The sequence below is a fragment of the Canis lupus genome, chromosome 2 (genome assembly GCF_011100685.1).
Source record: "Canis lupus familiaris isolate Mischka breed German Shepherd chromosome 2, alternate assembly UU_Cfam_GSD_1.0, whole genome shotgun sequence".
Taxonomy (NCBI): Eukaryota; Metazoa; Chordata; class Mammalia; order Carnivora; family Canidae; genus Canis; species Canis lupus.
The window spans coordinates 49,694,283-49,719,585 of NC_049223.1; the positions used below are offsets into that span (position 1 = coordinate 49,694,283).

The 25,303-nt window shown below is 41.0% G+C and overlaps 1 protein-coding gene across 3 annotated transcripts in view; it reads left to right on the plus strand.

Moving 5' to 3' along the window:
- RGS7BP (regulator of G protein signaling 7 binding protein) overlaps positions 1–25,303 on the plus strand; it is a 102,819-nt gene that overhangs the window by 35,897 nt on the left and 41,619 nt on the right. For all 3 annotated transcript variants that reach the window (XM_038530710.1, XM_038530708.1, XM_038530709.1), the window contains exon 3: positions 24,133–24,263. In XM_038530710.1, coding sequence (XP_038386638.1) covers positions 24,133–24,263 — 131 coding nt within the window. The remainder of the gene's footprint in view (positions 1–24,132; positions 24,264–25,303) is intronic.

Below are 25,303 nucleotides of genomic sequence, written 5' to 3' on the forward strand. Positions count from 1 at the left end.
TTTTGAAAAGTGCTAGTGAGTTTTTTGGGGGAAAATGATGAAATAGAATAAACTACTCACAATTAAATATTGATTATTTTGTATTTGACTCACAGCTTTTCCCTTTCTTTGATGCAGTTTCTGTTTGATGCAATATCCGAAACTTGATAAAGAAAGCAAGTATAGGACACTCAAATACTGTTATCTCTACAATTGGTTGTTGCATTAAATATTTATTCACGTTAATATTAGATGCAAAATTGGTAGTCAACACCATCAGCTAATAATTTATTTAATTCTCACATATATCATGGTAAATCTGTTACAAAATCCATTCACATATTTGCCATAAAAGAATGGGTTACAGATTTAGGTTCAAAACCTAAAGTGAGGGACACCTGAGTACCTCAGTGGCTAAGCATCTGCCTTTAGCTCAAGGCGTGATCCCGGGGTCCTGGGATGGAGTCCCGCATCAGGCTCCGTGCTTCTCCCTCTGCCTGTGTCTCTGCCTATCTCTGTGTCTCTCATGAATAAATAAATAAAATCTTTTTTAAAAAAGAAAAAAACCTGAAGTGATAAAAGTACTGCAAAATAATAGAGATTAGAGATACACATTTATATAATTAAGTTTTGGAAAGGCCTTTCTAAAAATGAACCCAAGCCAGTGGCCATAAATAAAATGTTGGATACATTTGACTATGTAAAACTTTTAAGTCTGTATATGCAAATAAATTACCACCACATCGAAACAGATAAATTCAGAATGTGAACCATCTTACTGGACAACTGATCCAGTTTCTTCAAAAAAAAAAAAAAAAAAAGCCCATGCCATGGGGGAAAAAAACGTGACAGACTATCTCAGATTAAGAAGAGATGAAAGAGACCTCACACCTTGTGTGAGCCTTCATTGACTTTGGGTTTGAAAAAATTTTTTAAATAAAAAATAAATAAAAGAAAAGAAAAAAAAGATAAATTTTAAAAAATAATTCGGCACTATCAAGAAATTTTGAAAACAGTATTAAATGTTTTCTATATTAACTCATTACATATGTGATGTATTTATCAGTTAATTTCTATAGCTATTTATTTAGCAATTGAAGGGCAAAGATACGAAGAAAAATATTTCAACAAGTGTTTCAGAAAGAAGTTAATAACGTACCTTTAAAATGTTTACACTTTAGTAGAAGACAAGTAAGAGAAGCCAAGGACATAAAATCCCAAATCATGAAAAAAGACATACACGAACAGAAAGCTTATGGAAATTTTTCCTAGTTTGCTGGTAAGCAAAGAAATGCAAATTAGATTGTCAAGGATTGAAAAAAGTTAGGAAATCTATATTTTCTCAGAAATGGCTGGTATGGGACATAAATTAGCTTAAACTTGATGGGTAACTCCTTAGCAACATTTACATCGAAATCCTGTTATTGATTCCCCCCTTTCATGTGCCTATTGGCCGTTTGTATGTCTTCTTTTGAGAAATGTCTCAACATTATTAGTCATCAGGGAAATGCAAATCCAAATCACTATAAGGTATTACATCACACCTGTTAGGGTGTCTATTAACAAAAGGTAACAAGTGTTGATGAGGCTGTGGAGAAGGAAACCCCTCTGCACCATTGGTGGGGATGTAAATAGGTGTTTCGTTATGGAAAACAATATGGAGGTTCCGCAAAAAACTAAAAATAGACCTACCATATGATCCAGCAGCCCCACTTCTGGGTACATATCCAAAAGAGATGAAATCAGTATCTCAAAGAAATTTCACTGCAGCATTACTCATAATAGCTGAGTTATAGAAACAAGTGAAGTGCCCTTGGATGGGTGAACAGATAAAGAAAATTTGGCATACATATAAAAAGGAATATTATTCAGTTTAAGAAAGAAGAAAATCATGTCATTTGCAACAACATGGATGAACCTAGAGGACATTATGCTAAGTAAAATAAGCCTCACGCAGAAAGATGAATACTCACGTGATCTCATTTACATATGGAATCTAAAACAGTCAGATTCATAGAAGGAGAAAATAGAATGGTGCTTACCAGGGGTTGAGGTAGGGGAAATGAGGATATGTTGATCAAAGGGTATGAGGTTTCATGCACAATGAATAAGTTCAGGAGACCTAACGTACAGCATGGTGACTACCGTTAATAATGCTGTATTATATACTTGAAATTTACTAAAAGAGTAGACCTTCCCATCACACACACACACACACACACACACACGCACACAAATAGTAACTGTGGGGTAATGGATATGTTAATTAGCTTGACTGTGGCAATCATTTCACAACTGTATACATATATCAAGACACCACAATGGACACCTTAAATATACACAAATCTTGTCAATTATATCTCATTAAAGCTTATTAAAAATATTCTGACCCTTGGATTAGAAACCTTCATTGTACTCATTTATCCTGAGGAAATAGTCCAACATTTTCCAAGTATGAATGAATAAGTTTTTCATAAAAATGTGGCTGTACTAACATGGAAAAATTCACAATGTGGCATTATTCTAAAAGCAGTTTACAAAATACCATTTATGACATGATTCCACTCCTTCTAAACTTATTGGGCTTACATAGTGCATATTTACTCAAGAAAACATCTGAAAAATACAATGGAAGTCAATTATTACTGGGAATTTTGGGGTAGCTTTTTTGCCTTCTTTATTCTGAAGCTACTTGCCAAAGATTCTATGATGAGCATGTATTCATTTCTTATTAAGGGGGAAAAATGTTACCTTTAAAAGAAAGTAATCCATTTGGAGCTCAGCCAGTCTTGAGAAGATTTCTCCCCCCTAGTTCCTTTTGCCACACAGAAAAGTGTTCAGAACCAACCTGATTGGAGCCCCTGCTATATTTTTGTCTGATTTAAATCTGTATCTAGAAATATGAAGTACTTTCCCACATTTTACCCACACAAAACCCTATGAAGGCATTTGAACTAAGTCTGATCTCTTGCTTTTATAATTAAGCAAAGAGAAGGTCACAGGGATGAGCTGGATCTTTCCCTTCAGTGGAAAGGTAGTGTGGGTGGGGAACCAGGCTCCTGTTTCCATAGACCCTCAGGAGCCATTTCTTAAGCACTTGTCCACAAAGTACCTCATGCTTACCAGGTCCAATTGTGCCTGATTTGTTGTTCTCAGGGATTGACACCATTTATACCATACCACCCCGAATCAAACCGAAACCTTGCTTCTTAAGTGATTTTCCAAATACAATATATTTTTCTTTAAAAATAATTTCAGACTTACAAAACAGTTGCAGAAATACTGTGCATGTACCTGCATGCCTATCGCAAATATCTTATTCACTTATTGCAAATACTTCACCCTATTTCTTTCATCATTTGCTATCTATATGTATCATTAAATACATTCATTTTCAGAATTAAAGGGTAAGTTGAATATTATCACGGCTCTTGACACTTCAATATTTCAGTGGATATTTCCTAAGAATGGGGATATTGTCTTCTATAACCACAGTACGGTCAACAACACCATAAATGTACACTGAAATAATAAATATATAATCTACTGGCCATCTTCCATAGTTGTCAGTTGACCTTAATATCTGTTGTTTATAGCATTTTCCCCCCAAATTTCTGATACAGGCTTTACTTTAGATCAGGTATTGCATTTAGGTGTTATGACTCATTAGCTCCCATTAGCCTGGGCCATTTCTAAAGACTTTTTTATTTGTTTATCTTTTATCACAGTTTTGAAGAAAAGAGCCCTCCCTTTTTTTTTTTTTTTAAGATTTTATTTATTTATTCATGAGAGACAGAGAGAGAGAGGCAGAGGCACAGGCAGAGGGAGAAGCAGGCTCCATGCAGGGAGCCCGACGTGGGACTCGATCCCAGGAATCCAGGATCATGCCCTGGACCGAAGGCAGGTGTAAACCTCTGAGCCACCCAGACATCCCAAGAGCCCTCCCTTTTTAACAGAACTCTCAGGCTGCTCTGGCTGCCTTAACAAAGTGTCATAGCTAGAGTGCTGAAACAAGAAATTGATCTTCTCATGGTCCTGGACACTGGAAGTTCAAGATCAAAGTGCCAGAATGGACGGGTTCTGGTCCTTTCCCTGGCTAGCATGTGGCTCCCTTCTCACTGCGTCCTTACACGGCAGAGAGCAAGAGAGAGCAAGTTCTCTGCTGGCTTTTCACTTAAGGGCATGAACATCAGACCAAGGCACTGCCCTCCTGGCCTCATCTAATTTGACTCATTTCCCAGAGGCCACGTCTTCAAACACCATCACGCTGGGGCTTAGTTAGGGCTTCAACATACCAATTCTAAAGGGACGCAAACCTGAAGTCCCTAATAAAGAACATGCCTCATCTTGTAAAACAAAGGCATTTTTAGATAGATTGGAAATGAAATGGTCTAAACCTATGCAATAAAATTTTCTAAAGCCATTACACCAGAATAAAATCATAGCCCTTTCCCAAACAGAGTGCTCACTGAGCTGATATTTCATTGTGTTGAAACCCCAGTCGTTACCAGCTAGTCTCTGTATTGGGCTTTCTATTTATGTGGCACCCTCATTCAAGAATGTGCCCCCTTCTGCCAACACAGTATTAAAATAGAAAAAGATTACTCTCTACTGAAACACACTGTGTCTCAAGGATTTTTATGGAAGTCAGCCTATATCAGAACCATAATGTACTTCATTTTTAGACATCAAGTATTCAGAAAAAGTATTTCAGATCAGCACTTTGGCTAATAAGAACAAAGTCATTTTTTTTTTTTATGCAACTCCCGATCTTTCATTTATTTGTTTGTTTAGAGGGAGAAAAAGAGAGAGAGCACAGGGTTGGGGGTAACAGGGAAAGGCAGAGGGAGAGAGAAACCCAAGCAGACTCCATGCTGAGCATGGAGCCCTCACAGGGCTGGATCCCACAACCCTGGAATTAGACCTGAGCTGAAACCAAGAGTCTGTCGCTTACCCAACTGCACCACCCGGCACCGGATGATCTTTTTTAAGTCATTATAATACAGTATGTTTTTTCCGTACTTTGTTGAAATAGTGCATCTTTATTTCCTTTTACTATGTGTGATGCAGTTATTAATATTGAATTAATTTGTATATTTCGTGTTAGTATAGTATTTGCTTTTCTTTACTGTTAATCTAAAATCCTTTACTTTTTAAATTTTAAGACAATTGGGACGCCCGGGTGGCTCAGTGGTTGAGCGTCTGCCTTTGGCTCAGGGCGTGATCCCAGGGTCCTGGGATCGAGTCCCACATCGGCCTCCCTGCAGGCAGTCTGCTTTTCCCTCTGCCTGTGTCTCTGCCTCTCTGTTTGTGTGTCTCATGAATAAATAAATAAAATCTTTAAAAAAAATTTAAGACAATTTTTCAATTGTTCCAATAAGGTATCACCTGGTTCAAATGTACTTTCTTTATTTTTACTATATTTTATTTTGAGAAAGAGAGTGTGTGCACACAAGCAGAAGGGGTGCGAGGGGGAAGGGTGGGACGAGGGGCAGAAGGAGAGGGAAAGAGAGACTCTTAAGCAGACTCCACACTCAGCATGGAGCCCACTGTAGGACTCAGTCTCACCACCCTGAGATCATGACCTCAGCCAAAATCAACAGAATTTTAAGAAACTGAGCCACCTCTCCAAAATTACCCAGTTTTTGGACTATATTAGCTACATCTCACGTTTCGTTTGATTATTTAGCCTTTGAAGTAGGATATGTGTTACTGCATATCTTTTTTTCCCCTTCATCTTTGCACTGATTTCTCAAAAGGCAGATTTCCTTGTTTTTTTGTGAAACAAAAGTTTTGGAATACAAATGACCCAATATGCCTAACATATATTCATTTTTAACTTCTTCTACATATTCAAGCAATTATTTGACCTGATTTGACATAATCTGGAAATAGAACTTCTATTTGTTCCTAACATCTGGCTCTGAATTTAAATCGAGGGTTTCCTGGACTTGTCAATGTTCCTTTCTCCTTTCCATGGAGTGTGTTAACCATTTCATCTATTTGAGGGCCTTTGATTCTGTTTTGAAACAACATGATCACGGTGCAGCTGTAAGTGCTTAGATCCTCTGAAATCAGGATTTCTAATTTCATGGTCTTGTATGAGCCAAAGGAAAATAAATGATTAAGATTTACCTTTTTTTTCTCCCTTAATGATGACTTCTGTGGAAGAAGTAATGTCAGAGTCACACCTGCAACCTGTAATCCTTTCATGCTAGTTCTTTTCTTACAGAATTTCTGGTGTTCTTGTGTTTTAGCCTAATTTATCTTCTCTTTTCCTTTTGGAGCTTCATAGTTAATTTCATAGCTGACTTCATATTGCTTGAATTTGTTAGATTTCCTCCCTCTCCCCTCCCTTCCTACCTACCTTCCTTCCTACCTACCTTCCTTCCTTCCTTCCTTCCTTCCTTCCTTCCTTCCTTCCTCTCTGTTCCTCTTCCTTCCTTCCCTCCTTTCCCCCCCCCAAAATGTCAGGCACACAGCCTGCCTGCATGGAGTGTATAATGTAGTATAAAGAGCCTGGACTTTGGAGGCAGGATTCCAGTCCCAGCCTACTAATTCTGTGATCCATCAGAAAGTGACCCGTCATTAACATTTTTCATGATATCAGAGAGTCTGTGTAAGATTGGGCAGGATAATTTGTACCTTTTATTTCTGGCAGTACAGTTGGCTAGGTGACTCCAGGACACACAACACAACTACCTTGTGTAAAACGGGACAAGTAAACACCACTTTAAATGTATAACTGAGCTTGTGGGAAAGAGAAATCCCTAAAGTCGAAAACGAAGAAGGAATAAAGAGTAGAGTGGTGGACTGATCCGACGGCTTCCCTGAGGGAGTTTGCTGGCTTCCGAGGAGCTGGCAGTGGGAAGGTCATGTGGGGACAGGACTTAGAAGCCAGACAGCTTCATAAAGTCATGTACTGGCTGGCTGTTCTTTGCCCCCGCAGATCCACTTTTCACACATCTCCACCCCGTATCACTGGGCTCCCTTCTCCTCTGGCTTCCAGCAGGCCTCAGCCAAAGAGGAAGAAGTTGGGAAGGAAGGAAAGAATGAGGTCAGGATATTTATTCTCCTGTTTCCCTCCCTATGCCATCCCTTTGAAGTGGCCGTGTCCCATCACCCCAGGCCCGGAGGCTTGCCCTATACAGCTCTCTGCCTTGGCTCCCGGGAACCTCTCTCTCCTCTCATTCCTCAGCACCTATGAGTGATCACAGCACAGGTGATCAGTTTGCAGTTGCTGTGACTCCCATGTGCCCCCTATACCTTGGTAACCGATCCATGTGTGAAGAAATGCTCCTCAAACCTTTTCTAGCTAATTCTGATACAAACCAAGTCTCTCAAAGAACGACATGCTTAGTGAAAAGAGAATCCAGGGATCCCTGGGTGACGCAGCGGTTTGGCGCCTGCCTTTGGCCCAGGGCGCGATCCTGGAGACCCGGGATCAAATCCCACGTCGGGCTCCCTGTGCATGGAGCCTGCTTCTCCCTCTGCCTGTGTCTCTGCCTCTCTCTCTCTCTCTCTCTCTGTGACTATCATAAATAAATAAAAAAAATTTTTTAAAAATTTAAAAAATTAAAAAAATAAAAAAAAGAGAGAATCCAGGGAAAATATACAACCAGCACAAAGAGAATACCTGCATGACTCAGCCTTGTAAGAAGTTGTAACCATGCTTTACACTGCCACTGTAGTCCAAAGGCAGCACATCTCCAGTATGTACAGAGAAAGTCCCGCCAAATATGAGATCACAATGTTAAATGATAAACCACACCAGGAAAGAGTCTCGCAAAGGTGAGACCCGCAAAACAGACAGGATTTAACTCTCCAAGGGCCTTAGTTAGAAGCGTTCCCTGATAATGACTTAGAGGAAGTGTGTCTTCAATTATTAAAGACACTGATGAAGACTTGAAGACCTGAGACCAAAGAGAGGATGTAAAAAGGCCAAGCACACCTGGAGGAGAACTCGATGACGTTCCAGAAAGGAAAAACGTATCATCATTAAAAATCAAACCAAATGGGCAGATCATACAAAAAAAGAGTAAAAAGGAAGGTGGATGGGGGGGAAATGCCAAGAATTCAACTGCGAAGGATTTAGATGCTGGAAATAGAAAAAGGGGGTTAAGATGAAGACTAGAATGCAAAGGTCCAATATGTTGCTAACCAGAGTTTCTGAAAGAGAAAATAGAAAAAGGATACCAAGGGACACTGGGAGGGAGGGGGGATGAAGATCTTAAAAGCAACCAGGATAAATGAATGAACGAACGAAGGAATGCAACCACAAAGAAAAGCCATTACCTACAGAAGAACTGCAATTAAAGTGGAAGCAGTTTCCTCCACGATGAAAACTGAAGGTAGCTGGGCAATGCAATAAAATGTGTAGCCGGTAACAAGCACTCAGTAAATGGGCAAGAACCCTTGCTGCACCTCTCAGTTGACAGCTTCCTCTTCATACGCTACACAAACATATTTGTGTCTGTGCCACTCATTGCAATCCAGGGTTGGCATATTTCTTTTAATAGTAGTTTAGGGTTGTTGTTTTTTTAAGATTTTATTTATTTACTTGAGAGAGAGACAGGGAGGGAGAGAGCACAAGCAGGGGGAGCAGCAGAGGGAGAGGGAGAAGCAGGAGAAGCAGACTCCCCACTGAGCGGGGAGCCCGATGTGGGGCTTGATCCCAGGACCCGGGAATCATGACCTGAGCTGAAGGCAGACGGTCAACCAACTGAGACACCTGGGCACTGCAGTAGTAGCCTAGCTTTTATCTGGGTGAACCTGTTTGTCTTAAGGTAATCTGCTTTACCCTTCCAACAAGGAGCTGGAGGTAAAAATGCAGAAATATTTTAGTGCTTATTGAAAAATGCAGTGGAGGGCAGCCCCGGTGGCCCAGCAGTTTAGCACCGCCTTCAGCCCAGGGTGTGATCTTGGAGACCCGGGATAGAGTCCCATGTCAAGCTCCCTGCTTGGAGCCTGCTTCTCCCTCTGCCTGTGTCTCCCCCTCTCTCTTTCTCTCTCTGTCTGTCATGAATAAATAAATAAAAGTATTTAAAAAAAAAAGAAAAAGAAAAATGCAATGATAAAAAAAAATGTGCTAAAGTTTCAGAGGCTACAAACAGAAAAGAAATGAAGGGGTGTCTAAAATTGGTAGGAACCAAAAATTAATTAATTAATTAATTAATTAATTAAAATTGATAGGAACCAGTGCCAGAAGGAAAAGAAAATACCACCTGGGACTTCTTGGCTGGAAAATAGGTAAAGGGTATGGACGGACAGTTGGAATAAGCAAACAGGAGAGAAAACAGGCAACTCTTTTAAGAGGTGAGAAAAACCCCACATGTTAAAACAAAAAATAGAGTTGTCCACACCATGAGTTAGCAAAATGTCAAAGAGTGATTACAGCTGGTGCTATTAGTTTTGTGGTAAACTTGGGATACTTAGATGTTGCTAGTGGCATAGAAATGTATACTTACATAATTAATGTAAAAAAAAATAAATTCAGTTCTGTAGTCACACTAGCCTGTTGTTTGAAGTGTGCAAAGCCACATGAAACTAGTGCCTCTTGTACCGCCTAGCACGGCATCTGTCCATCATGCAGGGAGGACTGAGCTGGAGGGTGGAGGACAGACGGACACAGGAGTGGAAGTTTTTTGAAGGTGAACAGCTTCCACCGTGCGTGGTTATTTCAGCTTGTTCTCCAGTTACTCAAATGTGTCCAGTTCAGCCGTCGACCCTTCCACTCACACGTTACCCAACCTCCTCTTAAACACTTAGCATCTTCAGACATATTTTTTGAATCTAATGGGTGTGAAATGATATTTCCCACTGCTTGAAATTTGCATTTTCCTGATTACTAATTAGGTCAAGTATTTTTTCATGCATTTATTAGCCCTTCCTATTTCCTCTTCTGGGAGTTTCCTATTTGGTTTTCTTTCTCCACGTTACCCTGCTGAAGTTCTTTAAAACAGGAACATGTTTATGAGATAGTGACAAGTTTAAAAAAAAAAAAAAAGGGGGGGACGCGTTCTTATTCTTTGTTTTCTAAGTCTTCCTCTTGGCTCCATGTAGACGGAGTGATTATTTTTCTTTATCCCTGCTATTATTTTTATTTCACATTATTCCTTTTTGGTAGAACACTGTGTGCTTGACCTAAAAAAAAAAAAAAAATCTGTGTGTGTGTGTGTGTGTGTGTGTGTGTGTGTGTAAAAACAAGGCTAGAGTGGTGAGAGGGAAAAAAAAAAACAGCATTTCAAGATTTGTATCTTTAATTAGACTACATGTTTAAATTGCAAAGGAAACTGCCTTTCATAATTCAAGAGGAAGGAAATGAATTCGCGTATATTGCTTGGAGATTTCACATACCCACAGTGTGGAAATGAACTTCAGCACACACTAGCCCCAGTAGTGAGTGTGGAAAAGAAGGGGCAGTCTTGAAAGAAGTGGAACAGCACTGCTCAAAAAAAAAAAACAAAAAAACAAAACAAAACAAAAAACACAAGACGAAGAGAAACAGTAGTGTGAAAACTGAGCATTAATTCCTGCCCGACCTGGACCCTTGGGGAAACAGGGCTGTAGTCCCCAGGACGTTTCAGGGTCACACTGGCACCCGGCGTGTGGAACCTTCCACACTAGTGAACAGTAGTCAAGTTCCCACGCAGACTTGTCCCCGATTGGTCCTTTCCCTCTCTCTTATTGTCAACCAGGCCCTTTTCTATTATTCTTTCATTTCCTGCTGAGATCAACTCTTCCAGTTGCCCTGCCCAGGCCTGCTGCACCCTGTTTCCCACCCCTGGTCCGAGTGCTCTTTGCAGCAGGTGGGGAGAGAAACAGGGAGGATTTTTGCCCTTAACAAAGAGGGTCGGAGCCGTCCTTCATTCTGCTCAGGGAGCCTGCAGGCCCTGGGTGGTGCTGTGGCCTCGCATCCTCCAGGCAATTCTGGTCTGGGTGTCTGTGATGGATCCCTGGCATTTTAGTAGCATGAGCTGGCAGGTGCCTTTGCACATTCTCTTTCCTACTTGCTTCCCAGTGAGCACCCCAGTAAGTGATTTGTTCAGAGTGGGGGGCAGAGAGAGAGCCTCAGAGTTTATCATGCCTGCCCTTGCCCTTGCCTTGCCTTCCGGGGGTCTCACCACGTGGGGCTCTTCCTGAACTCTTGTTCTAATTTGTAAAGTGGGGGTTGCCCCTTTGCCTTTGATTTGCAGGAAGACGGCAGTTCGTTCGCAGGGTGTTATGACATGAGCTATAGGACAGGAAGCGAAGGAAGGCCACGATGAAATTCATAAAACAAGATGTTTTTAACATCAGGGTACAACCCGGCCCAGTAGAACCTGGAGCGCCAAGGAAATAGGATTTGCAACTTGAGTGCACTCCCTCCAGGAAGCCTCTCAGAAGAATGTGCCAAGCAAGGCTTGACTTCCCAGGGTGGAGACTTGGGCGGGGGGGGGGGGGGGGGGGGCTTATTACTGCAGTCCCAGAACCTCCCATGGTCTTCCATCTGCTTGAGTTTGAGCTAAGGTGTGGGTTTGGGTCTACTTCCTAAGATCTCCCCTATTGCATACCCTGAATGGGATCCAAAGACGCTTTTCTCTCCATGGCCCTGGAATGTACTGGGATGTTTCCTGAAGCTACTCTTTTGTGTAACAGGGTTAGATCTGCAGTTGTGTGTCATGATTTGGGGGCACTCAGTCGGGCCATCCGCTCTAAGTATCAGCCTTCCCACTGGTGCGCTCACATCATTACTCCTTTCCTTTAGAGGCTGGCTGCCTTTCCCGAAGGGTATGGCTGTAAATAAGCTACCCCATTGCTTCACAAAGCTTGGCTCCTGAATCAGCTGGGAACTTATTAAAAATCAAATAACCAGGCCCCAGACCAGACCCGCTGAACTGGAAACTCTAGGGACGGGGCCCCGAGTTCTGTGGCTTAACAAGCCTTCCGGGTGATTCTGATGCTCATTAAAGTTTGGGGGCCCCCTACAGAAGCCTGTGAGCTCCAAGGTGACCTGTGCCCAGTGACCTGATGGAAGATATTGCAACTTTGAATTTCATAGCCAGAAATGTTTCTCATTTGAATTTCATAGCCAGAAATGTTTCTCATTTCTGTTTTTGTGCATTGCTGTATACCTGATATGTGTTATTGTATCTGTGATTTATTGGCAAACACATATTGTGTATTAGGGGTTCGTGTTGAACATTGTTGATAGGGACACCTGATGGACAAGGTTTGCAGACTACTTGTAGAACATTTAAAAACACTGCTGCTTTAAATCCAACTGAGCTATTAGCCACCAACAATGACCTACATTTGTGTTAATATATTTTTCTCCTCGGTTCTGAAATGCCTTGCACATACTTTATAGGCCTCATTTCTCCCTTTGTGCAAAGAACCCTCACATTCCCAGGAAAGTGAGAAAAAGAGGCCTCTGTGTTGTATCCTGGACTCTTTTTGCCTGTCCTTGAACAAAAGAGAGAACAGTGGTGGCCCATGAACAGCATCAGTGGCACCTTCCCATGTCCCCCTCAGCGTGTTCAGCAAATGTGCACGCAGGAAAGGGTACAAAGAGGTAGAGAGAGGACCTTGCGTCCAGTCCTTGCTATGCCCTCTTCCCACGCCCATTGCTCTGCTTAGATGGAAGAGCCCTTGGAGTCTGGGGGCAGGGGTGGGTACCCTGTTCTCGTTCCTCCCTCCCTCCAGCCCAGCAGGCCTCCTGGGTTACACACTTAAGCCCCCTTGGTCTTATGCTTCCTCAGCTACTCAGCAAACACTGCTGTGCACTTCGGATAAATGGAAGAATGGAGGAACCGGGGGTAGGGCTGACTTTTAAGCCATGGTAATTTAGGAGCTCGACAAAGGAAAAAAAAAAAGATTATTTCGTTCCCAGCATAATATGCACCTAAAGTATGCTTTCCAAAACTGCATGGCACGAATGAACAAACGTATAAATATAGTTGAGTTCCGGGGCACTGAGTTCTAGTACTATTACATTACATAGCAGCTCAAAGCATAAATCCAGATTTGAGGCTTATCACTGCACGTACCCTTCATGTGACCTTGAGGCAGTTCCCTAACCTCTCTTAAGCCTCATTTCCTTCACTCTGTAAATTAAGGCTAAGGATACTAAGTCCTCCACAGACTCACTGTGATTTATTTTTTTTTAAGATCTTATTTATTTATTCATGAGACACAGAGAGAGAGGCAGAGGCTCAGGCAAAGGGAGAAGCAGGCTCCCTGTGGGGAGCCTGAAGCGGGACTCGATCCCAGGACCCTGGGATCGCGCCCTGAGCTGAAGGCAGATGCTCAACCACTGAGCCACCCAGGCGCCCCTCACCGTGAGATTTAAATGAGATGTAAGCATGATAGCCGGCACATGGTAAACTCCCAGCTAAGATGAGCCATGTCATATGTTGCTAAAGCTGAATCAGATGCCAGAAAATAATAAAGCGGATCCCTACCAGGTCCTTGGCTGGTGAAGCTCGCAAATCTTTTTTTTTTTTTCTTTTTCCTAGTTAAGGCCAATGATCTTACATAATCTATGCTATTTTGAAAATCAGGAGTAATACCTTTATCGGAGAGACTGACCCAAACCTTCGTTAATCACCATCTCCTCCTGCCCATGTGTCTGTCTGCCTGCCTGGAAGGGCTATTTTTGCTCTGGAGCCGTAACTACTGGCAGAGGTGCCAAGTCCTTTCATTCCATTTCACCTAATGGTACATTATACTTCATCATTAAGAGACAAGGGGAAAATTAGATGTAGATCTCCACGCGGGAGCCATTGAGTTGAAAACTTGATGGCAGTAAAATGATACCGCATCAAGGAAGGAATAAAAGACTGCAAGTTTTCTATCACTGTTTAGAAAAATTAATTTGTCTCAGAGGAGACTTTATAGCACACTGTTATCCAATAAAAACACCAGAGGATAATCACAGAAGTTTCCCCGAACTCAGTAAAAAAGAGGACTCCAGGAAAATTAATACTTTCCTCTTTTCCCCCCAGATTTGCCCTTCATGAATAATGGGAAATCAAGAGATATTATTTGAATGATTACATAAGAAGAAGGCCTATAACAAAGGTGTAAGGATGTCAAGGCATTAAGAGCAGAATGACACTTCTCTTGTTCGTTTGTGCTTGTTATGATCACCTAATCCCCATATTTGATAATAATCACATAATTCCCATATATGACTTGACTTGAATATTTTCAGTGCTGTATGAAGTAGGTATCTCTATCCTAATTCAGTAACTCAGGCAGCAAGAACTTGACAAGTGTGCCCAGGGTCACAGTTAGAAGTCATGAAATCGAGATAGAAACCTCAAATCCCTTATGGCCTCATGTTCAGGAGGATGGAAAGTGGCCTTTATGTTCATCTCTTTTCCTTCTTAGAGAAAATGTGAATTTCTGCAGTAAACCGGACCCCTTGCTCCTGTGCTCACATTCCCACTGCTTTCCTTCACTCGTCTGAACACTCTGGAGTTACCAGCCTTGCCCCTCCGAGACCCTAGATCCATCCCAGGGACTCAGATACAGGGTCAGCATTGAATGTTCAGTTTGATGCTAGGGCTTTGGGACCCAGGAATAATGGATCAAACCTCCTGCTCCTGAGGATATCAGGCTGGAAGGATATAGAGCAAAATGGTAATAACGGTTACCTCTGGCATTGGTGTAAGCCATCTTTTCCTCTTTTTTCTTACCTGCAAAAAACGTCTACTCAGATGTTAATACTTTTATAGAATAGCTTGAAGGGGAAAAGCAGGGGCTGCAAGAAAAGAAACCATTAGGGAACTAATCTCTAACAGTGAAATGGAGCTGACAAAGGCAGAACCAGCAGTGTAACCGCAGCCTTCTGACTCCTTACACCCTAGAGGCACCATTTGTTCAAGCCAATTTGGGGAAATCTTTTTATTTTTTTAAGATTTTATTTATTTATTCATGAGAGACACAAAGACAGAGAGGCAGAGGGAGAAGCAGGCTCCATGCAGGGAGCCTGACGTGGGACTCGATCCCAGGTCTCCAGGATCAGGCCCAGGGCTAAAGGTGGCGCTAAACCACTGAGCCACCCGGGCTGCCCATGGGGAAATCTTTAATTGAGACCCTGCTATGTATCAGACAATCTGTTACATGTTGGAAGTTATAGAGATAAATAAGACAAACTTTCTAGTGGAAAAATGATGAAATATGACATTGTTTTCCACATACACAGATACTTGTCTCTTCTGTCTGCATGAAGATTTTGCTTGTTTTTTGTTTTTGTTTTTTTGCAGAAACTTGCTATTACATCAATCTAGAAATGCACATGGCCATATTGGCATGAAATGTCATCTTTTGAGAGCTATGCAAAAAAAGCACAAATTATCATTGCATGCCAACAGAAAGACAGAATAACCCCCACAGAATCCTATTAGGTCTAATATTTAAAGAACCTCTAGGGCTGGGTAGGAGTCTGGAGCTGAAAAAGTAAACTGCAAAATGCGAAAGAACGAAAGAAAGAAAGAAAGAAAGAAAGAAAGAAAAGAAAGAAAGAAAGAAAGAAAGAAAGAAAGAAAGAAAGAAAGAAAGAAAGAAAGAAAGAAAGAAAGAAAAAGAAAAAAGTCCTCATGTTTCTCAAAATCCTTCATGTAGGGGCGCCTGGGTGGCTCAGTGGTTGAGCATCTGCCTTCAGCTCAGGACGTGATTCCTGAGTCTGGGAATCGAGTCCTACCCTGGGCTCCCCATGGGAAGCCTGCTTCTCCCTCTGCCTATGCTTCTGCCTCTCTCTGTGTCTCTCATGAATAAATAAATAAAATCTTTTTTAAAAATCCTCCATGTAAACAAAAGAATGAACCAGAGGGCCTAACCAAAGTTCTAGCAGAAGCTCTGTGTCTCTGCTGTTGTTATGAATGTGGTAAACAGATGCCACAGATGCCATCTCTCTACCCTATTCCCGAACCCTCCCCAAAGAGCCTCCCTGGTTTAATCCTTTATTGAGGCTAAAACATAATAATAATTTCAGAAACCATATTTTGGACTCTCAGTGGTCGCCTGTCACCCTTCAGACCATCACCCGAACCAGCTTCTCACATGTAGGAGGAAGCCGTTGGCACTGCCAACAATGGATGTGACAGTTACTCTCTAACTCTACGACTGCTCCATCACCATTCGTTATTCAAGTATTGATCAACATTTCATGCTGTTACCGTTAAATGAGATGAGGATTTTATTTTTTTTGTAATTAAAAACTCTCTTTTGGATAAAGTGAATGAGTTAAATTTGCTCAGCCCAGTTATCTGAGGTTGTCTTAGAACCGTGTTATCGTTTCAGCCATATCGATGAAGCCTGTAGGTTTTTAGCTGCAGGGAAATATGACATCCCCTGAACTAATGACATGATTAAAAATGAAGGGCTAACTGCCATTTAGATAAACCAACAGTTCAATATACCGAGCCCTAAAATTCCAGGGGATAAAAGCAGGAATTAACTGCAAGCTGCAACTAATGACCTTGACTTTGAATATAATGAAAAGTAATGAGCTGAATTCTTTCCAGTGTAACACATGATAATTGAATGATAATTGACCTTCTGTGATCATCTATCAGGTGAAAACAGTAAGCATTAGAGGATAAAAATCTTGATTTCCGATGCAAAACATATTTTCCAATTATAATGTGAAAACGTACATATACTCATTTAATTTAAATGTGTGTGTGTGTGTGTGTATATATATATATATATATATATTTAAAATTAACCTGATCCTGGCTATTGTCAGGGGTTAGGGCTTTTTGGAAGCATGTCACCCTCTGCTGATCGTCATCCCAGGAGAGATTCAAGAATCCAGGCCTCAGACTCTATCAGCCTCAGGCCTCTCTCTGCTAACCTGTAAGAATCACAAGACCTGGGAGACCAGGACCTAAAGAGCTGTTTGTAGACCCCAGATGACTCCCAACCAAGGACCAGAAAGAGAGAAACATTGAGAGAATCGGAGAGGAAAAATGGACATTCCCAGAGATTCTCAAGTGAAAAAGGATAAAGGGTGGGGAAGCAGGCCAAGACAGAAATAAGAAAGATATTTCATTTTGGAGAGTGAAGAAATACTGCTTTGTAAGTGTTAGCTTTCCCCTGATGGATAAACATGAGTCTCAAGTATCAAGCAAAGGAAGTCATAATGGGCAGCCCTTTAACTCCTTCGACCTCTAATGCCCCACTAAAGGCCCAGAAAGTCCCTTCAGAATCACCACAGAAGTCCCCACCTCTTCCCAAACCTTCCCAGTAATGCCTTAAAGCTAACACTTAAAATAAATAAAAGATGATTTATAATTCAATAGTAACATTTTGAGTCTTCATTACAAGTATCATAATGTCAGGAAACTGATGGCTATTGACCTTTTTTTTATGTGTTTAAATATAGTTTTAATCTTTAAATGGGAAAAAATAAATAAATATAAATAAGGTGCTCGGTAATGCTACTTATCCACTCTCCCTTCTGGCTCTTGGGAAAAGGTCAAAGGTCCCGCCAGAGGGCAAACCGAAAGCCATGGGGAGATGAAGACCGGAGCAGGGCCCTAAGTCATAGAAGGTGCTGGCCCCTCTGGGCCGCAAAGCCTGGCATAAAGGTACCCAAAGAAACTACCCACAGGTAATGACTTCACTTTGCTGCTGAAAGTCAAGTTTCCTTTCTGACTGATCCTGAACAGCTGTGGGACAGTTTGATCCCAACTCGTGTTGAGTGATGAGGAAGCCCCGGAGCCCTGTGTGTGCAGTGACACACTGGCTCGTGGGGGGAGTCCCAGCACTTACTTCCTCAAAGACTCCTGGCGGAACCAAACTTGCTCTATGACTATGAAAATCACCAAAGAGACTGCCACCGAAAATACAAGTTTCATGAGAACTCACCGAAGAAAGTTTATGAGAAAAATGCAGACAATAGGGAGGGTCAACTGTTGCATATATAGAAAAAAATGCCTTGTTTCTGATCTTCTGATTTACTAGGATCCTTTAAAAAAAAAAAAAAAAAAAGAGGGGGGAAACCCGGGTGGCTCAGTGGTTGACCATCTGCCTTTGGCCCAGGGTGTGATCCTGGGGTCCCTGGATCGAGTCCCACATCGGGCTCCTGCAGGGATCCTGCTTCTCCCTCTTCCTGTGTCTCTGCCTCTCTCTCTGTGTCTCTCATGAATAAATAAATCAAATCTTTTAAAAATAAATAAATAAATAAGATTTGATTTATTTATTTGAGAGAGAGAAAGAGCATGAGCGGGGAGAGGGGTGCAGAGGAGAGAGAGAGAGGCAAGTAGAATCTCCAACACCAAGGCTCGATCCCAGGACCCCGAGGTCACGACCTGAGCCCAAGTCGGAGGCCTAACAGATGGAGCCACCCGGGTGCCCCTCATTGGGTTCCTCTTTTTACTGCAGTGCTTATTTTGGTATAAAAGAGTATAGCCATTTAGTAGGTACCCAGCCCCTATTCTGTGTTTATGAACTTGGCTAGCTCCTGTAATTATGCTTAAGGATTTGAAACCTAAAATAACTGCACCACATGCACATGCATGCACGCACACAAAGGCACACTCCCGCACATGCAATCTGTGCCTTCCCTGTCCTCTAACTATCCATTGATCACTCGTCACCTTGAGACGTCCCCTTCACGGAAGGCGGGACTCTGAATCTGTCACCACGTTTGACCCAGAACAAGGTTGTAAGTGGAATCCAGCTGAAAGGAAACCACTGGGGGGCAGGAGAGTGGGGGGACTCAGAGACGTGCTGGAGCCCAAGCCAGTGCATGTGCATCCTCCCCAGCTGTTTGCTCTGAAAACTAAAGCAAAGGAGATCATCCCCCTTCCCTCCAGGCCCTTTGGCTTCCTGAGTCTTTCCTTGCCATTTCCCCTCGTAGCCAGCAACAAGATTGAGTCTGAAGAGAGAACCTGGGATATCGCTGCTGCAAGCACAAGCTCTGGTTTCCGTCTCCCGGAGCTGATGAACCCCAAGTGTTCATCTGTCATCACCCCAGTGTGTGAAATGCTGAGGGGTTATCAACGGGGTCACCTTTTCTTCCTCAGCCCAATGGCATATTTGTTTAAGCAAAGCCCATATTTGGGAACTGTAAGCAAATCAAGTGTGTTACAGTCACAGATAATTTTTAAGACCAAAGACTGACTACATTCAAGCATAAAGCTAAGTAAACACAACTCCGATGGGTTAGGATGGATTGCAGCCAACTTCTAACAAGCCTTCACAGCTCTTTCTTGTTTTCTCACACATGGTCGCATTTGCTCCTTGCAGGCCCCTTGGGGTACTCAATCAATGAATAGCTGTCACCCCTATTTCACAGCTGGGGAAACTGAGTCTCAGACAAGTTAACATGGTTTTCCTAGGATCACAGTTCTAAGCAGCAACGTCTATATTTAGAGCTGAGTTTTCTGACTCCAGACCCACTCTGCTCTTTTTATGTCTCGCTGCCCTCAGCTGAATCTACAAACCGTGACATTAGGGACAGACTTTCAAGACCACAGACATTTTGCTGGTTTGTCAAAAACTGGTAGCAGCTGCTTGGACACCAAAATCCAGCAAACTCGACCACAGAGCAGACAGGTGCAAGGCCAGAACATTTCCTAACTAAAATCCTTAGTGTGTCCACCCCGGAACTTGACCTTACTAGTCATAAATCTTCTTGGTTGATGTGTTCAATTGACGCCATGTAATTACTTGGAGAACCATAAATCCTGGGACAGCAAGTAAATACCCACCACCTAGATGCTACAATTAACATTCTACTATACTTGCTTTGCCATATATCAAACTGTCCATCCGTCTATCCAATCAGCAATCCATATTATTTTTCTGAGGTTGCAGATATCAGTAAAGTTTATCCCTAAATAGTTTGGCTTGCATATCATTAATTAGAATTCAGTATTTGCTAATGGTTCTTATTTTTTTAAGTAAACTTTGCATATAATCCAAAATACAAATCTTAAGTGTACCATCCAAGAAGTTTTGCCAAATGTATACACCCACACCCATGTAACTCAAACCTCTACCTAGGTACGAAATATTACCCTCACCCCAGGAAGTTCCTTCTCCTCGTGCCCCTTCCCAAAATCCCTCCTCACCATTATGTTAATCTTTATCATGGATGATTAGGTTTATCTCTTCGAGAATGTCATATAAAGGGGGTCATATAATATTTACTCTTTTGTGTAGGGTGTTTCTCAAGATCATGTGTTGGAGATTCATTCATGCTGTTTTGTGTATCAAGGTTTTACTCCTTTTAAATGTTGAGCATTACTCTACTGTAAGATTATACTAGTTTGCTTCACTTTCCTTTTGACAGACACCTGGGCTGCTTGCAGTTTTCAGGTATTCTACGTGAAACTACTGTGAACAATCGTACAGAGATCTTCCTGTGAATATGTTTTCATTGCTCTTGTTAAACACCTAGAAATGAAACTGCCAGGTCCTTAAGTAGGTATGTGTTTAGTCTCATAAGAAACTTCCCAAACCCTTTTCAAAGCAGTTGGACTGTTTTACTTGCCATCAACAATGTCTGAGAGTCTCTGTTGCTCCACATCATCAGCAATATTTGGCATTTTCAGTCTTCTTCATTTTAGCCACTCTAGTGGGTGTTTATCATCATACTTTTTGAATTACCAAACAAGAATATCCACAGCGTCTATCCACACTTGCATTATCAAGGGGCATCTTCGGCTATTTTAAATTAATTAATTAATTAATTAATTAATTTCAGCCTTTTGTCTATGAATATTTATATTGATATCCTCCTATCACTCTACCCATTCAGGCTTCTTTTTTTTTTTTTTTTTTTTTTCCATTCAGGCTTCTTAAGCCCTGTGATTAAGACACTAAATCTTGATTCTCATCCTTCAGGAGTTGATTGAAAGACTCAGTATTTGATAGTTATTCAAATGATTTTGGCTTCAAAAAAAAAAATGATTTTGGCTTCAACCTAAGCTCCAAGTCATCAAGCATCGTTGAAATTCATCTTTGGGATGTTTTTCCATTAATCCTAAGACTTTCAAATGCATCAAAATGATCAGGTTAGCTCTTGACTTCTGCTCAATAGAAAAATAAGTAAATAAGCACAACCTACTCACTAACCTGTAAAATATCTTTGAGTTAAATGGGCACCACCACAAGGGTGACTCTCTCAGACCAAAACTTATTATTAGTAAGTCTGAATCCATTTAGAGCAAGCTTAAGTAATACATGGTAAAGTTATACCCAAGGTAAATGGCTTCCAGTTGTTGGAGGAAGTCATGGGCCTAATTCTTTCTTAATGCAAATTCTTCCTCAGGACTTCTAAATGATCCTTAGAAAATTTCAAGTTTTTATATTGCTGGTTTCTTGGCTTTTGCCGCATTCTCCTTGCTCTCACTTTATTGCTTGTTCATTATGAAAATAACCTATGTGATCTTAATGCTGGTCAAAAATGTATGTCAGTCCACTGCTTATAACATTAGATGTCATTATAACTCATCTGATATTCTTTTAATTAACTTTCAGTGATCTGCAGCAGTAATGCAGCTTAGAGCTCCGAAGTGGGAGAAACAAATTGTACAAGTCCTGAAGCTAACATAACTTAGTCAAGGCAACTTATGGAACACTACCATAAATGATATATTAACTTTTCTATTGCTCTGAACTAGTCCCTTTCTTTCTTCGCACTTCAATTTTCCAAAATATTAAAGGACACTCTGTGAGTATATGTAGGAATTTTTGAGCTGGAAAATTTTATAATGCAACCTTAGTATCGATTAATTTTTGTTAGGCAGATGATATTTCTAGTGGCACCGATTCTGTTCCTTCCCATAACATCTAGAAAAGGCAAAATGCTCCCACAGTTTTGAGAATGCCCCTGGTCACAGAGGCATTGGGGAGATGGCACCTGAGGGCATGCTATGAATTAGGCATTTTAATCTCTGTCCTGACTTGCCTTTTTCAGGGGCCCTAAATACACTGCTTTATCACTCACTGTCTAGCTGTAAGATAATAAAATATGCTGGTTCTTATGTTAATAAGGTAATAATTTGTTTAAATTACATAAAATGTCACCTATATGTGAGTTTGCATATTTTTGGAACTACTAGGCACATATCATATGCTTCTGAAAATAATAAAACTCCATGGCTTGAAATGATATGACAGTGACTAATTGTCCCACACATCAAATGTGCAATACGTACCCCAGGTTTATCATAGGTCCCTTTTTTTTGTTTTTAATGTGCATATGTGCCACCAGAGCCAATGTTATACACAGGTGAAAAGAGGCAGCTATTTTGGGATAATATAGCAGCGCAGAAGAGACCTGCCTGCCTTAGGATATTTTTCCTCTAGCCTGCCTTAGGGATAAGACACTATCTTCAAATTTTTCTATCAAAACCAATGTATCGGCAGGTAATATACCAGAGTCACCTTTTATTATATGAACCATTAATGTCCACTATTCCTCCAGAGTCTAGCAGAACCAGGAATGGAGCACACAGAGACATTTTGAAAGGCTGAAGAGGATATGAAGTAATGAGACACTGAGTCTGCGTGGTGGAGGGGTTGGAGAGGAACCCCAGGAGGGGGGAGGGCAGCTTGAGGGTGGAAGGCACCTGTGGGAGGAAGCTCTGAGAGAAACTCTGGGATTTTTGCAAAAGATACCCTTGTTTCCAATGTTGGCCTGGGGCTGGACCCAGGAGACAAAAGTGAGAAACTGGTGTTGTCTTTTATTTCCCAGAGAAAGCCAAATTTTGCATGTAAGCTCTTTTGAGGCACTTTGTTCTGACAGGAAAGACAATAACTTTGCAGGCATCGATAGTACTGAGGCAAAAAAAAAAAAAAAAAAAATCGTGCATTTTCCCATGTTACATAAGCCAGATAGTTAAACTCTGGTTCATCTACTAAAGAAGTATGGAAAATGAAAATTGATTATCATTGTGAAGCGCTGCATAAATACAAATTCTTTTTACTGTGAGTCCAGAACTTAAATAAAAATCAAGTCATCATTCTTCTCTGATAATTGCCCCTAACATTTTGCCAGCGACCACTTTATACAGGAATCAAATCCAAATGCTGCATTATTTAATCAGATTTCATTGCATTCTAAATGAACGAGGATAGAAGTGAAGATAACACAGCAGGACATGTGACAGGGCTCACTTATAGGCTACTTCCATTTCTAATGCATCTCTGAATTTTATCCCTTTTATTTTGTTTGCCTTGTTCAACACATGCTATTTTAATGGCATATAAAGAGTTGTAAGGACAACTAGTCCCTTAATTAAAAAAAAAAAGTGATCGGTGTTTTACCATGTTCCTCTTTATACATTTTTCAAAAGATTTTATTTATTTATTTGAGAGAGACAGAGAGAGCACAAGGGGGGAGGGGGGAGAGGGAGAAGCAAACTCCCCACTGAGCAAGGAGCCCGACATGGGACCCCAAGATCATGACCTGGGCTGAAGGCAGATGAATCACCAAGGCACCCCTCATTTATATATTTTATCATGGTCAATAGAGAAAGGCTCAAGGACTTTAAATTTTAGAGCATAAGTTCAGTAATTGTCTAGCTTTAGATTGTTAAGCGTAATTATTAGAATTGTTTTACTCTTCTTTTTCATAAAATTTTTATGTTTCCATGAAAATCAGTTGGCCTTTTATAAATTAACCATAGCAAACAATAAAGGAATATCCTTCAGACTGAGACAAAAGACCATGATCAAAATAATTGAGATCTTGGCTCTCTAATCATATTATTCCAAGGCCTTAATATTAAAAAGCTCTCATAATTGGTAATTGAAAAGCTCTTCGTTAGTTTCTCTAAAAATAAGAGTTTTTCATCTCTTCTTGCAGACTAGGAGAGTCTTATGATTTAAATATATTTTGAAAATTTGTTTCAGTGGTTAAATGGAAGATGTCTGATACACTCAGTTCCTTAAAACATTTATGATTTTAAGCTCCCAGCAGAAATCTGCTGCTGAAGGGGGAAAAAAATTAAGAGCTGTTAGTCAGAAAGACGCTTATGTAAGAACTATGACATTGGTCATTGCTATGAAAGCAGGAAGTCCTATATTTTAGAGTCAAGGCTTAAAGGAATCTTTATCAAGCATTTTCCCCCCTTGGAGCTGAGATAAATGGCTGAGGAGGGAAATCTTGAGAAATGCTCACGGCTTTTCTCCTTCATTCTGTTACAGCCCGGAAGATGGTGAGATCCATCCAGAAATCTGTCGGCTTTATATCCAGCTGCAGTGCTGCTTAGAAATGTACACAACAGAAATGCTCAAATCCATATGTCTGCTGGGGTCTCTTCAGTTTCACCGAAAAGGTATCTGCCTTTAGTGTACCATCGTAGACACCAAGGGATGTTAAACAAAGGCTTACCTTTTCCGTTGGCCTATAAGCACCCTATGTGCACACAATTAGGATGGATGTAAATGCTCAGGAAACATTTGATGCAAATTAACAAAAGAAGTCTACACCAGTACCGAGCGCCTAAGAACACTGATCATCTTGAACAGAAACTCTGGTAGAAACTGTTCTCAAATGTATTATTTTCCCACTTGTGAACATGACTTTGGTTACAATCAGCAGGGAGAGCAAAAATATACAACAATCTTACTAGGGGTAAATGCCATCCAAGACTGCTGCTATTTCCCTAAATGAATTTGGCTGCAAGAAGACAAATTACATATTATGTCTCAAAGATTTAAAAATAGGGGGAACTCAACCAACAATAGGGAGGCATATGAGTAACAGGAAAAACTCATTCCTTGACTTAAACCATAAAGAAATACATTGGCTAAAACGGCTGAAATGTCCAGAGGTGGCGGTGACGGTTGTGTGGTTTGATGAGACTTTTGAATCACATTCTGAATGTTAGCCCACCTTCTCCTGGGTGTTTGCCTTTACCCTCACACTGCTTACCCCCACGTTAGCAAACTGATCCCAACAGTTCCAGTCATCACATCTACATACTAAAAGATCCATAAAGAGAATTTCTCCCCACTAGAGACTAGAGAATGTCCTGAGCTTCATTCTGATTGGACCAGGTTGGATCATGGGTCTATACTCGAACCAATCACTCTAGCCAAATCAATTATATTGATTGATTTAGCTAATCAAGGCCCATTCCTGGAGCTAGAAGAGGAGTCCACTCTACCCAACCAGTGCCTGTTACATGATGGGACAGATGGCATGGAACAGATGCTGGGGAGGAAACCAGACATTTCTGTTAGTGGAGGATTCAAGCTATATTTTCTTTACTCATTCATTGCGCAATAATTTATTGGAAATCTGAATGCAAACACTTGATGCGTGAGCTCAAAAGACTAGGATGATGTGTAAAAAGTAATCCTTGCCTGTGAT